The sequence below is a fragment of the Ciconia boyciana genome, chromosome 14, assembly GCF_034638445.1.
Source record: "Ciconia boyciana chromosome 14, ASM3463844v1, whole genome shotgun sequence".
Taxonomy (NCBI): Eukaryota; Metazoa; Chordata; class Aves; order Ciconiiformes; family Ciconiidae; genus Ciconia; species Ciconia boyciana.
In genome coordinates, this window is record NC_132947.1 from 4,557,120 (window position 1) to 4,581,341 (window position 24,222).

Sequence of the window (24,222 nt, forward strand, 5' to 3'; positions counted from 1 at the left end):
TTGCCAAAGTTGGAGACGGGAAAAAAATAGTTTTAGGAAGATCAGACTTTTTTATTTCAGACTTTCGCATATTACAGTCGATCTATATGAAGGTATTCTTTAGGAACCGCACAGGTAAGGAATCCATAATCTGTTTTTCTCTTTATCCACCTTCCAGAAAGCCATTATGACTATCTATATTAGCTCTATTTACTAATAGTTGTAAGCTGTGGTAAATTTAATCAAAGATAGCTTCATGTCACGTCCCATTACCATCATGGCATAAATTGCTATTCATGAATGATTTGTGTCAAAGTGCTCTGAAAACTAGTGTTTTAGCAGCAAGATGTTCCAACGTGCACAGTTCTTCAGCAGGGGCATTAAATTAATGCGTTTGCAGAGAAGCCACTAATTGACAATGAGACGTGATTTTGGCAGTAGACTTCCACTTTAAAGATAATGAACAGTGTTCAGATACAGAGAAGAACCCCCTCTGCTCCTAAAACTATACTAATAATTTCTGGTATAAACAGGAATAGAGGAACCAATCCTGACGGGATATTTCAAGTGCCAAATCAAGCTGTTTGATCATCATGACTTACAAAAGCAAACAGTGGAATCTCAGCGTTTGTGACCTTTATCAAATCTGGCTACATACAGTCAGGAATGTTATGTTTGGTTAGGAACTCATTAAACAAAATTACCTCTCCATTTATAGAAACCATACAATTACAGTATAAAACATTTTAATTAAATCAGCTAGTTAAGCAAAAATTCATTACTTTTTTTTTTTATCACCTAGCAGTGGCGCTGCATAGAGCAGTTCACATTAGAGTCAATTAGTAAGAAAAATTGTCAGATTTGGCAAGTGCATGAGCTTCCAGAACACATCAGCTGACAGGGAAGAAAAAGTTTGACTAAAATCTAACAGAGTTACTGCCCCCAGAGCAGAACAAGCCACGTAAAATGCACACACATGCCCTGGCCATGCCAAATGCCCCTCTCTCCCAAGAAGTCTGTGTCAAAGCTGAGCAGCCACCTGTATGTGCACTGTTCCTTGATAGCTGAAAAATGAGGCATGCATGTAAATTTAAGGTTGTTAGGCATCTGGCTGGCTTTGCAGACTTTGGAAAATTTTATCCAATATAACTAATAAAACGCGATCAGTGTGACTGAGGAATCAAAATGTTCCTTAGCGTTGTAGGACTGCAAAGCAAGAAAAAAGCTGAAGAATAACAGGTAAAAGCAGGAAATTTTTAATAGGGAGAACACATTTGTAAGTCTGGTTTGTAAGTCAGGCAGGAGAAGATCCTTTCCTTACAAAAGATGCGGCAGGGCCCTTAGTGGAAAACTGTAATTAAACGCAAAGTTAAGTCTGGACTCCAGAGAAGAGAGACACCCGCTAGCTCTCAGCAAAACCCACACGGTTGCCATAGAAGACTCTTGTTTAAAAAAAAAAACAAATACAGGTTACTCTCTTTGATCAGAAAACCTAACAAGGTTAGTGGCCCAGATAAGGACCTCGTAGACACAGACTGCAGCTAACATGCAAGCCTGCGCCTTGAGCCAGACCATGGCTTTTCAGGTGGCTGCTGACCTCCGCTGGGACAGATGATGTTGATTTCCCAGTACAATTTAATTGAAATTCAGAAATCACCTGAACTCACCCACACCTGTTTGCCTAAACGTTTGGTAAATTATCACTGTTTTAAGCTGAAATCTGGTAAGTCACCAGAGCACTTCAATATGCTTTGCTTTTGTATTAGCAGAATAAGGACACCTGCAGGCAACGCACGCTCACGCTCATTACTGAGCAGACATGAAATGCGAAAGGTATCTCTGAGGCAAGGGAAGTTTTGGCTGGAGTGGAGAGGCAGAGCTGTGCTGAAACTTATTCTGTGGTACCACACCGCACCGATGATTAGAAGTATCTCCTGGACTGTGCACTGCTTTCAAGATTTCAAATGATCTTCTTCCTCTTCCATTCTCTGGAAGAATCACATACCAAAGCAGGTACATAAGAAATCCGTCTGCCTTTGGTGGAATCTTTTACGGTTCCCACAGGTTTCAAGCATCTGTGATACTCTTCTCGTCATTGTCAGGCTCCGAATATTACAAGAGCCTTCAATGAACAGAAGAAGATGACATCATCCACAAAGCACAGCTCTCGATGTACTTTTCTTTCTCATTTTAAGGCTTGAACATCTTATCCCAACATGAAAAGTTCTGATGAGGCTGTTTCCTTGTAAAGTTCCCCACATCAACTTGACCTTTTCACATCCCCTTTGTAAGATCTCATCTCACAGTGCTTCTTAGGTAGGATTGTTTAAGAAACATCTAAATTACTGTTGTACTCTACCTTCTAGTGTTTACAAAAAGACACTTCTATCTTCAAGTTAATGTCATTCTCATAATTGGAAGAAGCCATACACAATGGCTTCAGAACTACAAGTACTTCTCAAGAGCACGGCTATTAAATTACAGAATACTGCATACTTGTTACCTGTTCCGATACCTATAGGACAGGAATGAAGGTGGTAGATCTTGTCATACACTGTAAAGTAAAAACTAGCTTGATATTAGCTCTCTCATTCTGCACGTACCTTGTCGAGAAAAATGTATTAAATATCTGGGCTAGCAAGATGAGTTCTTCTGCCCAGACAAAACTTCTAACAAATAACTTGAAAAATTGTTCCAGAACACATTTCTTTTGCTTCTAGAACTCAGCCTACTACAATTGCTCTTCATCACGGAAAGAAGCAGGAGCAAATCTACCCCTTAACAAGTCTGTGAAAATTTTTAATCTCATTTTATTTTCTAAAGCCATGAGGTTCAAAAGATACATGAATTAAAATAATCATAATGAATTAAATGTAACAATATTCCTTCTCTTCATAATGTTTGCAAGTAAAAAGATCACAAGAGATTTAAGAGATCACAAGCACCACTGCTACTTTAGCACAAAGCAAAGTAATTCATTCTGGTACTTCTCCCCAGTGCTAGCGTGCGAGTTTGCCCTTTCAAGTTATCCTTTGGTTATTTCAAGAGGCTCTTGAGAAAATGCTGTTCTGCTTTTATTCCCCAATTCTGGAGTGCACCTAAGCAAATGCTTAAATTTGAACATGTGAACACATTCAATTTATCTCCATTTGCATGATGAAATTTAAGCGTGTGTTTAAATGCTTTGCTGGGTGGAGACCGTGTTTGAAATCCCACTCCTCGCTGGTGGTAATGACAGCCCGCTCAGCCCACCCTGCCACCCTGGACACCCACGCCTGGCTGGTTCTCCTCGCTCCTCTGGCTGGCAGTGCCAAGGGGGCAGAATGTGACGTAGCTGCGCTACCACAGACCACGTCCAGCGAGCAAGGACCTGGCCTCCAGAGGTTGGGAGGAACCAAAGCCCTTCTTCACCCTCAGCTTGTAACTACCAAGCTGTCTCAGCTCACTGGGCTAAAGAAAACATAGGTGGACACTCACAGCCCCTAAAAAAAGGTTTATGTCAATGGATGTGCCTGCATGAAGCAATTTTTGTCTTTACTCACACTCACGTTTACACGCAACTGTCAACGGATTACCACAGCATTGAAGGTTTTTTTAGGCGATTCAGTCCAAAATATTTTTTGGAAGTGGCAGTCAAGACTTCAGCAGTTAACAACAAAGAACGTGAAACCAGAGGTCAAAGGCTTTGATCTCGCAAGGGCAGGGCGCACATCACAGGCAGGCAGTACGCAGCAGTCCAAGGGTTTTGTTTTATCAGAAAAAACTTATTTCCACGTAGGCAGTTCAATCCTTAGGACTGCTTTTTGTTTGAAGGAAGACAGATCTGCAGTGAATTTCACTTACGGATGATCTTTCTAGTATGGCTTTGAGCCTGACCCTCGGTAAGATGCTGACTATTTAAGAACTAAATGCAGCAAGTGCAGCACTCAGAAACTTCCCACAGTGGGCTGATTTTCCAAGGCAATGAGCACCTGTATGTCGTATCTGCCTTGCACTGAAACCAAGATAAATGTGATTCAACACAACTGAAAATCAGGCCAAGTAAGTTCACATGTTTTCACAAACAGCACTTTCATCTCGTATGATGATTAAATGCTAGATGTTCAAATTCACTTAAGCATGAAGTCAGACAAGCTCACCTGATGCATCTTCATTTGACTTCCACAATTAACATGAGCAGTCTCACTGGTAACAATTATATGATATTAATTTATTAGTCATCCACTTTCTGATCTTTTCCACTGATCTGATTTGTTAAAACCCCAAACAATGTCTCACAAGTTACATAAAGAAAATGGAAATCTCTGCATCTGACCTGACTGGCTGTGATCAGTCAAGGCCTTGTTTCACTGATGAGGATACAGAAATAAAAATAATGCTGGCTGCTGTTTTACTGGACTTAGTTACTACCTTGGATCCCCCCCAGAGGTACTCAAACAGGACAGCTCCAGCATAACAATCCAGTACTTAAAATGTGCATAAATATGTCCAGGAAAAGGCAGGATGACAAATACAGTCTCATTTCTTCAGCCCCTCTCTAGGGATAACACAATCTGATGGGGCAAACTCCATCACCCTGATGCCATATAAAATATCTCATCCCAATGCAGGGGAAGGAAGGAAAGGGAACAAATGTGGCGGCTCTTTTTCCCATTTCTTCCAAGCACACCCACTTGAGAGAGCATCAGGAAGACCAGGAGCGCTGGAAGCACAGCTCCCACTTAATCTGTCATTTTCTTCCATCAAGGGAAGGCTACATCTTCATCGCTCCCAGGCCCCGTGCAGAGCATCCTGGCTAGCACAATAACCAAGGTCATAAACAAGATCAGTGCTGAATAAGCCTTTCCTTGCCCAGAGACCTTTGTATTTGTGATCAGCAATAAAAGGCTGTACTGGAATTTAAAATCTCAGCCAGGTAAAATGCCAGAGATTATTATTTAAAGGCTTTAAATAAATAAAAAAAAACCCCCTGGCTGTAAAAATCAGCTTTTTGCGTTCATATTGTATGGCTGTGGACTCATAGCTGGGTTATGAAAGAAGTCCAAAATAAGATGAGACATAATAAAAACACAAGTTGGGCTTAAGTGAGGATTGATTGTTGACAGTAGTTCTCACTAGCTGCATAACCATGTATTTGCAAGATTTTAATTGCACAATTCCCAATGATTTAACATTGCAAAAATGTACACATACTTCCATGCTCAGAATTTGAGAAGCTAAGACAATGAGAAACTTAGGTTGACATAAACAGGATTCAAAGAAAACAATAATTTTTTTTCTACAATAAGTCATCGGCAGCAGATGACTGGCATCCTACAGGTACTGAGTATATCCTGTATCTCCAAGATCTTTTACTGTGAATTCCTTTCTATGCTGTATTTCTATGATGCTGATTTTAACTCATGAGGTCAGAGCTACAGAAAAATACATAAAATAATAAAGAAGACAATTTGCCAGATGTGCCTTAACATGCTTAGACACATACAAGTACTGAAAAATAAAGAAAAGATCAATATGAAAGAGTGGACCAGAACTTCAGATGGGACAAGCCAACACGGGTAGTGGAGGACACTGATTAGCAAGGATTGACAAGGATGAGCTTGGACTGTACGGACACACAGGGTAGTGTGGGAAGTGAAGGACAAATGGTACGTATCCATCCATGCACTTAGAAAGACTTGAGCTTCTGCAACTAAGAAACAGAGGACACTCTGAAGAATGAAGTCTTCCGTAACGTCACTGTTCACAAACATAATCTTCATTTTTAGGCTTTTGGTTGAATCAATAGCCAATTGTTAGAAATAATAGCATCCACTCTTAGAAAAGAAGACATTGCACTGCTAATTCCAGATAAGTAAAGTCTGGCTTTACTTTGTTTTCTTCTGGAGCCTTATCCCACTCAAGTTTATCTTTCATAAATGCTGACACAAGCTACAAGGACTTTATATTATTTCATAAAAAATTTTTTTTTCTTTTATTTTCTTTCTTTCTCTTCTTCTTTCCAAATTATCCCCACAGGTCCGATTGATACTTTCAATTGCAACAACAGGCAGCAAGACAAGAACAGTACAAGAAACTTTATCTTTAGTATTTATTGTTATGCTAGAATATCACTCCGTTTCCTCTGGGGTAATTCAGCACTCCTGTGGGAAATATGTGACCTCATTTGCATTTTCTAATTGAATTGCTATCAGGTTTCCTGCAAGACTGAACAAAAAAAGTTCCTAGAGTTACTAACATCACTTGTATTAACCAGAAAAAAGTTTACGTTCAAGTGTTTGCTGGGGAGGAGGGGAAAAATGTATGCTTCATGTATCATAAAATACATTTTAAAAATATTTACCTTCTTTGAGATAATTTCATCCCACTAGCCTTAAACTTTAATGTAGTAGTTATAATTCTTTCATTACAGTGGTTACCAGTGAAAATTCGCAGATTTGCCCAGGTTATTCAGTCATCTAAAGCAATTAGCACATTTGTAAGGCCAACATTATGAAGGAGGGGAAACTGTCATTGTATCGGGTCATTCACCATTAAAATGTCAGCTTGCACCGAGAGTAACAGCACAGCTGTGGGATCTGAGGCACAGGTATAGACTCCAAAACCTCTGATTTTGCAATGAAAGCACACAAGGGGACGACTATCCCAATAGGAGCCACCCTGAACTAATCTGCCACCCTGAAAGCATACTGGCCACCACCAAGGTTATCCCAGCCCTTTACACAGATTTCCAGTCTTACATATTGTGATAATAAAGGATCACAAATCAAAAGGATCATGTATTGAGGGGTTTATCCTCTGTGCCCTCCTGGAAAGTAGACCACTGCCTCCATTTTGCAGGCAGGCTATAGGAGACTGGGTTTGCTCCCCCCAGCACACACCAGGAATTTGCACTAGAGCAGGGACCTCACTTCTGGTCCCCCACGACCTCAGCCAGTATCCCAACGACGTCAACTTCTCCTATAACATTTATTCTGTATTAACCTCCACAATAAACCAAATGTCTAATAATGGCCACTCCAGGAGGGCTAATCATGTTTTCATGAAGCTTTAGTTCATGGATAATTGTGAACTAAATTCTGATTTATCCTTTCAGAGGCAATTCAGAGGGGCAGCAAGCTTCCCGTCACGCAGTGGGGCTGCCCCAGCTGAGGACCATCAGTCATGGAGAAGCCTACAGAAACACAGAGGGTGAGCGAGCAAGGCAGAATGACTTGCTTGTGCTGTAGGTGCCAGCAAACAAGAGATCAGTAGGTGCGATAAGGCAAATTTCATGCCAATTATTTTTAATGTCTGGGAACTGTTCAGCATTTTCACGAAATCAATCACAAATTTACAAAGCAAAATGGAAATGGATGTATGCGCCAGAACAGTGAGCTGGCCTCTCTCCCTTTCTCATGTCACCTCCTCCTTTCTCTCCCATATTTGCTGTCTCCATATCCTGGTATAACACAACAGTCTGAAATGTCTTTACAAAAAATTATGTAGATCTGCTTGAGTCATATTATACTATACAAAAGCAAACGTAAAATCTGTTTCTAGTAAAAGCCATGAAATGTAGTATATTAGGGTCATGGCCTGAAACACATTGAACTGGATATTGTTATGTTTTGGGGTGTTTTTTAGCATAAACACTATTATTTTTTAAAATAATCTCATAATCATATTTATTTCTTTAGTAAACAAAGGATTATTTTGCTTGCAAAAAGCACAAGCATTTAAATAAAACACAAGTCGGATGCCTGCTATAGGGACCCACAATAAAACTGCTTATGACCTTGTCATTAGTCTTGTTTTCCATATTTTTCCAGCCTCAAACTACACACTAATAAGGCTTTTAGAAAGAAGGGATATGAATTTTAAAAAGCTTAGCGCTCTCTGTTTTGAACCAGAGTTCAGCTTACATTAACATTAGATGAATTTCCAACCAAATATTTTGCTAAAACAGAAATGTGTGCTTATTCAGTTTTCTTTCTGCTACACTGAGAAGAAATTTAAAGCAGTATATAAGATACCTTACTTTGTTCATTCAATATTTAATTACTTTTTGGAGGAAGCAGTATTTCTTTGGTTAGAAAATGGCAAATACAGTTGACATTACATACGAGGCTTAATTATATCTTGCACAAGCCAGAGTCTTACTGAAGAGCAGCAGAAGTATATTTATACGACTCTAAGCCATGAAAAACCTCAGGGGTCAGCCCATTGGGCAACTGCTAGATTTAAGTCTCTCCAAGTCTTTTCCTCTTGTCTCCCACGTGGCAAAAACTCTCCCAAATGGCACAGGCTCACATGGTGGCATTTTGACAATACGGCACAGAAAGTCTCTCCCTCTTTTCCCCTCCTCCTCTGCCCTGCCCTCTCTGTCCAAGCACTGCAGAAAAGAGGAAAGGAGAGGCCAGTCTTGCTATTTTGACAATTACTGTGGTGCATTAATCCAAACTCCAGCCATGGCCAAGTGACCTTGCCTGTCCCTGAACTAGCCATGACTGTTCCCCAGGACACACACCTCCATCCTTCCTCTGCAGGCCTTCAAGATCCAGCAATAAATCAGGCTCTTCAGCCAATTTCCTGCGAAATCCTGCTTAAATGTAACTACCCAACCATCACAGAATTGGGTTTTTTGAGTAGACGCCAGACAATATAGCTGCGTTTACTCAGTGTAGTACAGGATCTTCAGCCCAGACTAACACTGAAAAAGAAGGAGGAGAAAATGAAAAGGTGGAGAGCTGCTGCTGCCAAAGATGATATGGAAGAGGTGGGACAGAGACAGCTACTCAAGGAAGAGACCAGAAGAAATGTGTTTTCATGGAGCAGTCCCCAATTACAATGGCACCGTGGAGCCCACTGCTGTATTTAACTGAAGCAATACTGCTCTCAGACTGCTGGGCAGGGACAGATCCTTTCTGCTTTTCAGCTACGTGTATGAAACTAAAAAAGCAAGCAAGCATCTGTAACCTTCTATCTGAAATACTGAATGGTGCTGGCTTTTCACTCTTCAGCTGTGGGGAAGGGAAGATGCTGGCACTGAGCGGAGGGGACATTTGCCACTGCAATGCCATGTTGTGCTTTGCTGCCCTGCTGGCCTGCGCTGCGTGTGAGCGTATGTCCCTTATCAGGCAGCAGCAATGCTCCCTGTCCTTGCTGTGTCGGAAAGGAACAAGCCCAAATCTCCCCTCTGGAAGCTCCCCACGGAGCTGCAGGGCCATGCAGATGGCTCGCGGAGAGAAAGGAATCAGTGCAAAAACCAGGGAGATGTCTTAGCAGCACGGCAGCAGCAGCCAGTGCATGACTCCAGGTCTACGCTGTCACAAAAGAAATCTGAACTTAACCTCGTATTTCTCAAGATGTTTGATTTAGATTCTGGAGAGAGGGAGGCACCCTTCATTTGCAGGTTTTTTTTCCAAGTCAAGAGAGAGAATTAGCAGTGAGATGCAAACACAAGGTATATAACCTGCAGTATATAACAGACCCAAGTGGTCACTTAAAAATACGGAAATACGAACTTAGAGAACGCTTCCCTCACTGGTGACCTTAAATCATTTCTGTCAGAGACTATCAAGGATCACTTGCAAGAAATTTGCTGCTGCTTGTGGTGTTTTCTACCAGACACTTCCTCTGGCAACACAAACAATCCGACACCACATGTAACTTTTAAAGGTTTGGGGAATACAGGCAAAGGAAGAATGAAATAAGAAAAAGAGCTTTGAAAACTTCTTACCTTGTGTCCATTGTGTTGCGACTTCTCTGCCACCAGAAACCTGACAATCGCCTCCCATCTGCCCAGGGTCTGGGGATCCCACGCGGTCACCATCAGGATCAGCTGCTTTGAGGGCATTTGCACCTGGTGGGCAGCATACATGGTCCCATCTGCTCTCACCTTGAAGTCCAGGCTGCTGGTTTCATACCGAACTCCCTTGTTACCGGCACAGTTACTAAATTTTACTAGAACAGAGAGCAAGATATGGAAGAAACGTGTGAGATTGGCGTGATAAGGAAAGCAATCACATACAAGTTTCAGACATTTAATTTTCACTGATGTCTTCTATATCTCTAATAACCATCAAGGAAATGATTTAACTGTTTCTTCGACCTTTCAGGAGTGCTCTTGTGCTTTATCTCTGTTCCCCAGGGAAGAAGTTGTAAGCCATTTTTAAAGTATTTGATACAGTTTCATTAGATCTCAAACACAGCTGTTCCCCATTTCTACAAGTGGATTTCTCCCTTGTCGCCATTATCTTTTAAATTCGACTGGAGTCTATTACCCACACTGTGGGTATTTTTTTGCACGAAATGTTCTCCATTTCCCTAACCCTTCAATAACCTACTTACCAGATAGGCTATTTGCACATTCTTAACTGAAATTCAAAAGCCCATAACAATTCCATTATCAGAAATATAAAACCAAAAAACTTAAACAAAGAAGAAAAATTAAAACCGTTCTGCAGATCGCATCCACTGCTGGAACCGGACCCCCCCAACCAGAGCTGCAATCCCACCCTGGCCAACCCCTCCACACGTTACAGCTACTGCAAAGAAGAACTGTAGAACTTCTCTTTGCAAACCACAACTTGTCATTGAAAGCCTACACTGTGAGATTAAAGCTCCCCAGTTGGCGATATTTTTATTTTCGGCTTTTTTCGGTCAAATTCTTTTACAGTCTAGTTTGAAAACTATTTTTATTGGCATTATGAAACATGTCACATATATTAGGCTGGGAAAAACCCAAACTATTATATGAAAAAATTGACAAATCTGATAGAAATTGAACCTGCAGCTAATCACATAGGAAACAAAACACTTTCTGCCATTTGAGTAATCCGCGGGGTGGAACACACATGTGGTGAAGGAAAACATATTGTACCCGTAAAAACATCTCAAGTGAGTGAGAATGGATATACAGCTTTCTAGCTAGGATTGTTACAGGGGTTCTCATGCTGTGGCTTCTGAGTGCTTCGCAGCGATGCTCCTAGCCTGCCACGAGATAAGGAAAACCTGCTAGTCCAAGTCTTAACTTTTGCACAAGAAAAGCTAGGTCAGATGAATCTTACCCAGACTAGCTGTGGTGGGAGAAAGGATGCAGTGGCAATCCAGGCAAGAGGAGCTCCTGGGCCAGTTTTACCCCAACCATCCCCTTCCCGCCATACCATAGCAGACTGCTTCTGCAGTGCTGCTTTGAGCTGAATCACTGACTAATCTGGAGTTAAATAAAAACATCTGAGGGATGGCACAGGTGAAAGAAAAAAGCAGCTGGGAAACTGCTCAATCAGTCCTGCTGCCAAAGCCCCGGCACCATCACAGTATGGAGAAATGAGAAGCAGGCTGTAGTGGAGGAAGGGAAAATCCATCCCCTCCTCCACCAAACTGCACCTCTCAATAACCGGGATACTGTGATCATGTCGTAACTATACATCTTACACATTTGTACATGTTTATGTGTGTGTGGCGGGAACTGTTACCTAATGCTGCAGTAATTATTGGGCACAAACAGCAAATGTCACACACTGATTTATAAAAAAGAAGATGGATAAAGTTACCCAGTGTATAAAAAACTCAGGGGTAATGCTTTTAAGCAATTTCATTGTCATAGACTACATCATTAAAATCTTGTTTAATCTGGAATCCAGGGAAAATGAAAGTCCCTCAGTTTTGTTTCAGAAAGCAGGGCTTTGCTCATCTTTACTTTTCGCTGTAGCTCAGATTGCAGCAAATAACCTCCACACCTATCTCATCTGAAATGCTTTAGTCGAGACATCGACCAGTTATCTCTGCTTTCTATCTCCAGAAGCATAACAAATGCTTTTCAATGTCATAGGAAGTAGCATCTCCTGCATTACTCAACGTTTAAATGAAACTTTGGTCACAATTTTTTAGGGAACAGGCTATTACTTAATTGCTTCTTTGACCACAGTTTGAAGCTCTTGGCACCCTTGTGGTCAGTCACTGAGTGTCAGAACACAGGGCAGATATTCAGCAGTCTGGAGGAGGGGATCTCGGTCTTACAAAGGTGAGACTTCCATCCAGTTAAATAAATAAAGAAGAAAGCCTACACGACTGAGTTTTCCATAGTTTCCAGAAAAGCTAGGAATTATCTCAAACTTCAAAGCTCAGGTGTACAAGTTGGAAGCCAAACTTAAAAAAAATACATGACTCTGTTGAGGCTTCAAACTTCAAATCATCAGAGCTGGAGCTCGGGCCCTTCTCAAGGTGCCATGTGCCATGCAGCGCATGGGCCATCCCACCCAAACCCTACCGGTGCTGAGGGCTACCGGTCCACGCCAGCAAGCTCTGGCCTTGAGGTCAGCCATCACACAATAGCTCATCTCCTGAAGGCCAAAATTTCTTGTCCCCCAAAACAAGGTTTCACTTCTAAATGGCCTGCTGGGGACAACACGTGGTCAACACTAACTCCAAAACTCTGCGGTGCTACCATCAATCTGACCATATGGGCAATCCCAGGTCAGTTCTCAGACCCATGCCAGGCCCTGCTCGCTTTAACAGTTAAAGACAGAGTTTTTAGATTAGTCTGGAAAATAAAAATTCATGAAAGCACTGAATGAGGTTAAACACACACATGGTTTGGTGGCACCTACAAGAACTAACACTGCACACCCGGAGAAACCAGGATGGCCTCAGAGACCCGCGAGAGGGCTGGTGCTGCCAGGGGAGATCCCCCGCACCCCTGGGGACCACCCTGCTGTGAGATCTCCTTCATCTCTCAGGAATTTCTGCAAATCTCCCCCACATTCACAGCTATAATAAATATGTGTGAACACATTGAGTGCTTTGGTGCTAATATGTTATTTATTTTCAGCTCCGTGCCATCAGTGTTGTTAGAAACGAGGTACATCAGTTGGTGTATTATTGCACTCCTCTACTATGTAATGGCAATGCAAAAAGCAAGTTCCATCTATACCTCCTGAAGTACCTACATATCATATACAAAAAGACATCTGAAGAACAGAGAAAGGAGTGATAATGACTGCACATTAAAAACAATTCAGAGCTTACTTTGATTTTATTGAGATTAAAAGAAAGCCCTACAGTGTACTAGTAGGCTGAGAGGAAAAAAAAAATATCCCTTCCTATACGTGTATGTAGTGATTTCAGTACTCAAAGTACTTAAACATCTGCTTAAGACACAGCGCATGGCTCCAATATGCTGCTCTGGTGTCATATGTCACTGTGTCGACTTGTATGCTCCATTATCTAAAAATGGCTACCTCTTAGACAAAGTCCCTCTGTGACTCGCTAATTACTTCCATTAGTTTAAAACAAACTTGACTAGAGACAGAAAAAATCCTGAGAGAAATTAAGTCTAATTTTTTAAACAAGCAACGTCTCTGCTCCACATTGCTCTTCTCAGGTAGCACAGGTAGATGAATGCTCAGCAATGAATTAACACAGCCAGCTCCTCTCCGAAGAGCCCTTAGGAGCTGCTAATACAAAAAGGCTTCAAGGACGTATGGATTCCATAATGTTTATCCGCTACGAGGGATCGCACCTTGCACAGCTGCCCAAACAGCAGCAAACCGGCCATGGCTCACCCGAGCGGCTTTGCAGAAGATTTCAGCCACACAGGGGAGACAATTCAGAAACTCATCCGGGCCTGAATATTAGGGATCACCGTGTTCAGCCGCTGTCAGGTAGAACTGCTGCTGTTGCTCTAGGCACTGGTTATACACAGCGTAGAAAACACAGTATAGACGAACTGCTCACATTTTCACCACATGGTTGCAAAGACTCTCATTAGAAATCCTCTGCTCATCCTCTGTGCTGCCCTGTGAAAATGATTCCTTGGGATGTTACATGACTAATGAGATGCACTGCTACATATATATATACACACACACACATATATAAATCATCTATATATATATTATATTTTGTCCAGATATATGCGTATAGGTTTGGGAAAAAAATGAAACTATTGTTCTATAATAAATACCATAGCTCAAGGAAAGGAGATCTCGTCCATATTTTCAAATTCCACCTCTTGCCTCTACTCTTTGCTCTCATGGAAACAGGAATTAAAATTTCATCCAATGGCAGAAAACTTTTGCTTTTTTTTTCTTTTTCTCTTTTAGAAAGCCCTAAGTCTATGTAATTTGAAGTTGATGCAACTCTTGACTTTAAAATAATTTAATAAATAAACAAACAAACATTGGCTCTGTTTACTAGACTTAGATCTCTCTGTGGACACAAATCCATCTTCCTTTGACCAGTTTGAAGTCTAAAGAACACTGCATGAATTTAACATTCAAAAGCTGCAGCACCAGTAATTAGGATTTCAGATAAACAGCAGAGCCACACATCTATCATTTTTACAGGATGGTAAAAAAAGAAAACTTTTTTTAATATACTCTGGAAAAATGTTCAGTGATGCTTATCGAAAGCTTATGCTGAAAACTGCATCAAATGCCTGATGAAAAGAAAACCAAGAAGGCACCCTCGTTAGCAGGCTTTTAGGTTTAACCCTTTACCCTCATCATTTTTAATTGCTTCTCTATGAAAGGAGAAACTATGACAATTTGATATGCTGAAATAGGTATTGAGTGATGGGCAGAGAAGCTGCAGGAGTCTGCAGCAAACTGCTGGGCATCTGAGAAAAAAATAGTATCTTTCTTCAAAAAAGACACAGGGTGAAAAAAAATTCAACAAGTTTTGCATTGTTCCCTTTTATTATTTAGCTTGTTAAGCTAGCTGGACAGAGTCAAATGATCAAGCGAGGATCTTGAAAGACGTACGAATACACTGAACTTCCTTGCCCCCCAAATGTCTGAGAAATATATTGAATTTAATAGGACTATAAATGGTATAAACCAAAGAATTCACTTCAAGCCTTATCCTTCTGGATTCTCCTTTAACTTCTCCTAGTCCATTAAAAAGTGGCCCCTCTGGCAAGCTGCACAGGGCTGGAAGAGCAGGAGGCATATTACTTATTTATTAGGATATACCCCCTGGCAGGACATCATCCCACAGTTCAGGATATGGGTCCCTTCAGGACTGGTTTTCACCACGGTTTTGAGGATTATCGCTGCAAAGATGTTTCTTTCCTGATGAACTTCAAAGCAGCAAATACATACCACTATTTACAGCAGGATCCCATCTGCTTTTCAAGTGGCGTCTCTCGAAGAGCTCCCTTTACACCCGGTGCGACTGTGATAAACCTAAGCTGCCAGACCCACTCCTCACACCACTTCTGCGAACACCATTAAGATGGGATGGCTCAACTGTAACCTTTGGAAATTTCAGATGTTCAGGTAACCTGCAGAGTCCTGAGCACGTAGAGGAATGTCCCTTTTTTGTGATCTTTAGCAAATCACTTGTATTCCTGCCCTGGCACTTCTGGCCCAATGCTCCCATATGTCTGCACTCATCCACCTTCTCAGGCTTCTGAAGGGCGGGTGGCAGTCCTGGCCAGCATTCCCCTGCACGTCACCACATCAGAAATTAAAACCAACCCAGCTTCTTAGTGGACAGGAACCTGTTGCCTAACAACAGGCATGAAACCATTCAGTTAACCAAAAAAATGTACGTGTTCCTGGGCACCCTGTGAGTGCATTACATTCTTGCAAACTGATTTCTCCATTAAGTGCTAATGTGAAACAGAGCGCGCTGTGCCTCATTGGAAAGCTTCATTTATTTGAGAAAGTAAGTACGTAGTATAAACTTTTACGTGGCCACATTTTCGAGACATCTTTCTTTATGTTCACGCAACCCCTCTGCAATTCTGTGAGAAAACTGTTTTACAGCAGTGGAAACAAACTGCAGTCAAGTGAATTCCCCACGGCCACACTGGAAATCGCCAGCAAAGCTGGGAATTGAATCCTGAAACTCAGGCTCCCTGTTTCTCATTCGAACTGCCAGATCACACTGCCTCCATCACCCACACACAGGTTAACCAAATACAAGAGAAAAATCTGAAATGGGAAAATGGACTTTTACAGGCACTTCAAAAAGCAAATAGGGGCAGATTCTCAGTCCTACAAACCACTGGCATATTTCCGAATTAGCACTGGGTTAAAAAATTAAGAAATGTCACACAACTTCCTATTGCAATTGTTTTGTAAAATGGAGTCCTATGAACAAATGTAAATGTGTGGTGGAGTTCTGGGACTAAAATACCTTGTTTACAAAAGGCTAATGCTGAAAGGAAGGCAAGAGGATTTTGTTTCTCTTGTGCTAAAAGGATGAATGCATCCAGGTACAACAGGCTTTTCGACCACTCTGGAAGAACCCGGAGACGTTGCTGTTTCAGTGTTTTGTGGAAACGAAAACCAACTTGAGCCATTCCACTGACACACAATGCTACATACAAGACCAGAGTCCTATTTCTGACCCATACCTGCTTACAGTGAATCCCATACTATCATACAATACACAACCAGATTTGCTTCTCGCAGTTAATAAACTACTCAGAGCTCTTCTCCTTCTGTACAAGAAAAACAATGCATAAATAGGAAAAAATGATGGCTGTAAAACCTGATAGAAACAATGTATAATAGTCATCCTCCCATTACTAATTTTATAGGTTACATTTTCAACCATGTCCCCATAAAAGATATTACACTAATAAACTCTTAGTGTCTTTATTTAATATTTATAGCACTGTGGGAGAACCGAACTCTACTGGTAAAAGGTAAAAACAGCAATTCAAACAGCTACTTCAGAGTCTAATAGACATATCCCTAGTGATCAAGTTCAAGAATATACAGTTTAAGAAAATGCTTTGATACAGAAAACTGTTGGAGATAAATGGATATAAGTTGGTTGGTATATGAATGTATATAAAAATGTGCATGCCCACACCCTCAGCTTCACAAAGCATTGATTAGTCATTAAGTGTTCTCATAGTAAAAACCAAAAATAATGAATGAGTTAGGAGAATTAATGAACTGCCCCACAGTCTATCATCTGCTGAAAATATTTAGCATGATTTAGCATGTTCTTAATGTTATTTTCTTGCAATTAATGGTACAGAAATCTGCTGCAATTTTACCCATTTTCCATATCTCAGGTCAATGTGAAACATTACATCCAATTTTCCAGTACATTATTTATGATCTCTGAGCTATGACTGCTAATATTTGCCTTACTGGAATAATAATAAATTACCATAACAATTTACCATATGTAATTATGTTAAACAAAATCTTTCTTTATTTATCTTCCTGTAATCTTCAGTCACAGTGAATCCTCCTATACGGAATACGCAATAATGCAACATTCACGACATTCCCAACCTATTACATGCTTGTTAGAAGTGACTCCATGTGCTAGTCAACTGGCTACACCTCTGAATCAGCACCCGAGTAGCAATCTATCTCCAGCAGCAAGTAAGATAGATTTGAAATGCCACATAAAAGTATTTTACATTTAAAAGTACATTTTGAGTTTCCCCACTTTAAGTTCCAAAGCTCAACCCCCTCCATGATCAAATTATCCATGCAGGTTTTGGGCACACACTAGTAAACTCCTACCTCATGTTCATTTGCAGGCTGTTTTGCTTTCACAAAGCCGGGACTGCCTCCAATAGGTTTTATGGGGAAAACTGCAAGCCTTGTTCATGCACAAGTCATTTATTAAAAAAATTAAAACATTTCTGTGGGCAGAACTACATGGAAAATTCATCTTTGCATTTCCAGAGCCACCTAAATGCTTTCCACACCTTTTCCAGCTTTATGTTCACTTTTAATAGCTCTTGCTTACATAGGGTTTCTGTTTCCATGGCCAGACGAAAAGAAAAGGAACAATACATTTCAACACACTGAAATCGGGATCCTTTAGAAACTCATTCTGTCACCTGTACAGTCAGCCAGTAGCAATGAGGAGTTGAAAGTACATTAAAAAAAGATCTAAATCCCATTCAAACAAAACAAAACCAGCCCTACAGTAAACAAAACCCAATTCCCAGACACTGCCTGCCTCCTTCATGATCCCACCAGTGCTATTTTTCATTTACTGGAAGCCAATCCAACTGAAATACATGTTTTTAAGGAAGAAAAAAAGAAGTATATTTCACTTTTGGTATTGGAATTGGAGGGGAGTACAGACCCCTGGAGAGAAGGACTGTAGAACATGATAGAAAAGATGAATCACTCTGGCAGCAGCCAGCCAGCCATTAATTTTCAGCAAGCCAGGAGTTGGTCCAATTAAACCAGGCTCCTTTCTCTACATTAACATGCTTTACTCAGTTTTTTCCCGAAGCTAAAACATCAGCTCGAGACCCCAAAGGCTTTTCTATTTAGGATCAATCAATCTACCTTGCTGCACTGTAAAACATACACTGTCAGCTCTGAGGCTAGCTCAAAAAAGAGCAACAGTGGAAAAATTTGATAAATTGACATGTTCTGGCAGTTAGTAGAGGGATTCTTCCTACACTGTCACTTATTTTTATCTGATTAGAAACAAGTATTAGTAAAGGGAATATTCCCCTCTATTCTCTTCCCTGTATTTAGCATTAGGCTAAAGGAGGAGTCTTTTCATCCCCAATTTTCTAAATCCAAGCCAGAAGCTTCCCACCACAAAGGCACAGAGATACCACCCATATTTCAAAGGGCAGTGAGTTTGAATTGGATTTGCATGATGTGGAACTCACATTCAAGCCTCTTCTCCAGCACAGGAACATGAACCTGCATCTATTAGTGCCCCATGTTAAAGACGTTATTCACTGCTTTCCACATTTTTATGCTCAGGGTTTTACCGTGGGTGTGCAACCTCACCTCTGGGTTTCCAGCACCTGCTTTGGCAATGATTGCTTTATTCGGGATTTCACTGCCCATTTGAGATCCCGTCACTCTCCTTCTGCCCTACTGAGACATTTCAGAAATTATTAACTAATAAATGAGCCAGGGACTGATGCCAGAGGCTGGTAAGAAGGACACTTATTTAGTCTGAAGTCCCCTGCAAAGCAGCACCCGGAGCTGGGATAACTCAGAGGATTACCCCTTTCTTCGGTGAATGCCATAGTAACTATGCTGTTGGCTTCCATTCTTGTTCTCAATAGACATCTTTATCCTTGGATAAAAAACCTTTCACAGTAGTTTCATTATGACAGTCCTCCTCTGTTCTTAACAGTAAGGGGGACCAAAAGCCACTGGGATGTGCAGCTGATGTTTCAGCTTCAGATTAAAAGGCTAATAAAGAGAAGCCTGGTTTGGGTAATCTTGCAAATACCAACTGCACCACGCTTTTTGGCAAATGCTGAGTTTTTACGGGTAACCCTGTTTGTTCTTTGCTCTTCTTTAAATTCCATGCATCTGTAGGATAGTACTGAGATTCACTATGGCACTAATGAGATCATTTTGCAATTAAAGGCTAAGTAGAAACAAACCTCTCACCACTCTACAGGAGAGTTTGGGTTCTCCGATTAAGCAGCAGTAAATAAACCTGCTTCGCTCTTGGTCCTGGTGCACAGGATTTCTATGATTAACTCTCCAAACAAGATGGACTGATTGACCCCATGGATTAATCAATGAGCTTCTCAGCTTCAGAGCAAAGTGCAAGTTGTGGGAGTTACCTGCAGTAGGATGTGTTTTAATTATTATTACTACAGCACACAGTAAATAAATCCCAGGGCACTTTATTTGGAGGTTTTACCCTTAGTGCTAATGATTTTCACAACGCTCTCATGTTGGTTAAACTACTTACATGGGAAAAGATTTTAAACATCACTATGCATTTCTTGAGGAAAAACTACAGATTTTATGGTAGCCTAATGTGATAATTATAAAGGGAGGAGCCTATAGAATTGTAGGGCAATCTCTAGGTTATAACAGCTGCTCATCTGTCTTACCTGTTGGCAGGAGCATCCCTGGGAGATGCTATAGGGTGGCTGGGGCTGTATTTGAGAGAAACCCCAAGTGTGCTGCACCGAGCACCTTCTCCCCAGCACTCCCAGGCAGAGCAGAGAGCCCGGCCCTGCTGGTACCAGGAGCGCTCCCTCCATCCCTGGAAACGTTCAAGGTCAGGTTGGACGGGGCTCTGAGCAACCTGGTCTAGGTGAAGATGTCCCTGCTCACTGCGGAGGGGTTGGACTGATGACCTGTAAAGGTCCCTTCCCACCCAAACCCTTCTGTGATTTGGAGCAGTGGTGGGAAGCAGGCAAGCACACACAACTCCTGCACAACTGCAGCCATCCCTGCCAGCTCCCACCCACCCCACTGACGGTGACCTGGAGGCCCTGGGGGTTTTTCCTCTCTGCCACAGATCTCTTTTCAACTTGCCAGAACTGTATTTGAAAGACATGGGGAGCTGCAGGAAGATTTTAGGGAGAAAAAAAATGTGAACACATGCCATTTGCAGCCTAGGAAAAGAAGTTGAAAGAGATGCTCCAACCGTAGCCATGTCAGATAGCCTCAGGCTCCTCTCTCCTCACACTCTTCAAAACAAACAAACTCTCAACACCTAGAAACAGAGGCTGCACATGTCAGGGGAAAAAAAAAAATCAGACACACCAGCAAAGACACTGAACTCCTCATAGACTTGACTTGCATGTAAACACTGACAACTTTGGGCTTGACTGTTCTCGTCTTCCTTAGCCTGGCTCAGGAGCAAACATGCACTGATCCAGAGAGTCAAATCACAGTGAAGTAAATGAATAGATGTTTCAGGCAAGAATATTAGAAATGGAAAATTTTGTTATCTGTAAGAATCAAGGCAGGGTAGCTATATTTAACCTGCAGCTACTGTGCACCTCTGTTCGTCTGCCTGCACAAAAAGCAGCTGCAGTCCTTACCTTCAGCTGTAGCCTACACAAGTCTTCAGGTTTCAAGAGAAATTAATATTATGTGGAATAAAACACTGTTTGGTACCTGCTGGGCTCAACTGCTTTGACATTTGGAGAAATTCAGAGCGCTTTATTTACAGATGTAAGCTCTGGGTTCTGCTTCTGGAACTCAGTCAGAGGGAGCAGGAGAAGAAAAAGTGGCCTCAATATCAAAGCTGCACTTGAGCGGGTAATAAATATTGGGCAAGTCAAGAGATGGCAGGGCTGCATTACTGCAGAGAGCCATAGCATCCTGCCCCAGGGCCGGGCTCCAGTCTGCACTGAATTCATGGGAAATTCACCCACGGAGCAAGAAACTAATTGGAAAAGCAAAACCACAATAAAACACAAGCTCCACACTCTCTCGTGTTGGTCATCACTGAATAAAAATGAACCTCCTAGCCTCTGCAGCCACCCTTGAACAGGCCATGTCCTGACAACTGCATCCCCGCAGCCGTGGCGCTCGGCTGCTGATGCTTCCGATGGAGATACAGGAATGAGGTTTACTGTGATTTTCCCTTTCCTCTTTCATGTTTAGCCCCTCTGCCCCTTACTACAGTGGTCTCCAACAGAAAGGCAACACTCCCCTCGGCTGAAGAATGACCTCAGGATTCAACTAGCAACCTTAAATTTAACAGAGTGCTTTTGGCAGGGCTCAGTACTGTCAATTAAAACAGAGAGAGACTAAAGCCAGTAAATTAGAGAACGTGACAAATGCAGCACAAAGCACTGACGATCCCAGAAGGTATCAAATTTAGTGTTAAAGTAAAGAAACAATAGGGAAGTCCAAGACATTTCAGAGTGTAGTGAATCAAATTAAATTGCCTGAAATTCCACATGGAATACATTTGACAAATTTCTTTCCCCCTCTTCAGCTTTCTGTTTGAGATGAACTGTCGTCTGGCAGCTTCAAACGTCTGGCACAGCTTCAGCTTCAGTTTGCTGGGGCTGAATCCAAACACGAACCTGAACTTTACCAGTTCTGCTCTTTTTGTAAACATACTTGCTGTGGCTGCCAAATGCTTTCCAAAAGCACACAAAACCCAGAATCCAAAAGGAAAACATTGTCTCGCTGCAATAAAATTTGCGTTTTACCACCTATCGATAGCATCCTGTGTGCAGAGCTGTCGGTCGGTCAGAGCCCACCTTGTCCTCTATTTCCCCACACACTTTGAAAGGGCACCGGAGAGAGTGGAGGTCCCGCGGGAGGGATGCGTCTCCCACACACCCGCTACGAGTCCATCCCGCAGCGCTGCAGCCCCGGCAGCACCGGTGCCACTTCTTCCCCCAGGGTTGCGTGGGCAGCTAATAATACAACAATTAGCAGCAGGATTCCTCAGACGTGCTGGATAAGACAAGCAGTAAAATGTCATTATACACGTGTCACTGATAGCGAAGACCAGTTTAGATTACCCCAGTGAGTACTCTCAGGAACAAATTCATTTTGAGGTAGGGAACTTCAGGCAGAGGAAGAGACAGATGTAAAGAGGGTTATGATCAAATTGCTCCTGAGCGCAGATAGCATCCACCTTGATATATCAGATTTTTTTTCACTTTGCTTCTAAAACAGAACTGTTTTTGCAAAACGCTTACAACAATGGCACATTTCTTTGAAGCAGGATGCGATTCTTCACCAGCAGCATCCCACTACCTGTGTGGATTCTCTCTTACAGGAAACAAATTCTTCCTCAATTTTAAAGCTGTTTAAAACTACCAAGCTCCATAAACTATCCAACTGCAGAAGGCTAAAACGAGGCCACCTTTAGGCTGAAGAGCAGCAAATGACAGAGGTGTGTGAATTCTGGCACAAGACACAGAGGCAAGCAGATGCTGTTAGAAAAGCACATTTTATTGTCCACAAAGCATCGGCCTCATCTCTGAGAGCCACATGGAGTTCCACCACTACCCAAAATAGGCAACAACTGGTTCATATAAACTCTGATTTATTGCATGTCTTCTGTCCCCTTGGATTTTAATTATAAGTAGATCTTGTAACTATTCTATTTGTATTTGTTTTATCCATCTAGATGTTTTTCTACGCTATTAACTACAAACTGAAAGCTCTTTCTAAAAATAGTATAAAAACATACTTAAAAATATGCATATGGCCTTTATTAAGGAAATCCCTATATTGAATTTTTAGATGAAGTAAAAGTACCACTGAAACCACTGATTAGCAAGCAAGCCTTTACCTGATTTCCTGAATAGGATGAGACTGAAGAAATTGCTTTTTATTACAATAAACCCCCAAAGAAAATAGAGTACAAAACTGACTACTGCTCCTAATGTTAACCAGCATGGTTAACGAATAGAAGTCACTCATCATTGCACCACTCTGACCGCTCCCGGGAGCCGTTTGTTGAGCCAGTTTCAATGGTCAAGTGCCAACATTTTAAAGAACCTCTCTAAGGTGGCACTTTCTCAGCAGAAGAGACAGATCCAGACTGTGCCTGAAGAATAAAACATTCTTTCTCCTCTGGGAAAAGGTAATACAATCAGGAATGCAATAGTTGGAAGCCTTCATATTGAGAGGTTTTTTGTCTGATTTTTTTTTTTTCCCCTGATGAAACTCTTGATCTTTCTGGGAATAAGTTGATTTAGAAGTCACTTTTTAATTTGTATGGCTGAATAACTACCACCATAAAAGAACATACAGTGCAATAAATAAATACCGCTTGCAAACTTCAGAACTCTCTGCCACCGCTTCATCCATCAAAACTAATTCTGTAAAAAACAAAGGATGTGACAAACCCAACCAACCTTCTCCCCCATCTTACAAAAAGACTGAAATCTGTTTCTGGAAATGTCATAATGCTATCAAATTCTATTAAATGATGGAGTCCTCTGGAAATGTTTAGCGGCCCTACACAAACACCCTCCATGAGGACCAGTAGCCCTTCTCTCTGCAAGCCCAACACACTGACTGGGCAGCTCAGGTCCAAGCACTTATGCAGAAATCCTGTCACACTCATGGCACAGAATTTCTGGGAATATGATGGAAACCAGAAATTGCCACAAATGTCTGAATTGCTGAAATTGGAAAGCAAAAAGGGCTGATAGCTGAGTTTCCCTCACCCCAGTGTCAGCACACAGCGTGACCCACGTGCTGAACCCTCCTCTGCACACCAATAAAGCCTCAAGGTGGAGCAATACGAATGTAAGAACTATCTTGGCTCTGTATCTGTTTTTTAATTAAAACGTTTTGCATGTAAACAGATACCTTCTCTTCTCCCAAATCCACACTGACATCTACTACTTATCATTCTGAAGTGATCGCTAGAGGAAACATGATTAAAAAATATCATATTCCATGGAAGTTTTCTTAGTACTGCCCATCACCGTGCTGTCTGGTCCCCTTTCACATCAGCTCAATTGTGAGCGTTTTAAGCTGACATCAAAAAGTCAGGCCATTTGAAGACATAAAAGTCAGCTATGAGGTTGTCATCTTATTTTTTATTGATTTATTTATTGAT

General features: G+C 41.5%; 1 protein-coding gene across 1 annotated transcript in view; it reads right to left on the reverse strand.

Moving 5' to 3' along the window:
* CDH4 (cadherin 4) overlaps positions 1-24,222 on the reverse strand; it is a 468,294-nt gene that overhangs the window by 172,599 nt on the left and 271,473 nt on the right. Inside the window, exon 3 of the mRNA XM_072879088.1 lies at positions 9,701-9,924. Coding sequence (XP_072735189.1) covers positions 9,701-9,924 — 224 coding nt within the window. The remainder of the gene's footprint in view (positions 1-9,700; positions 9,925-24,222) is intronic.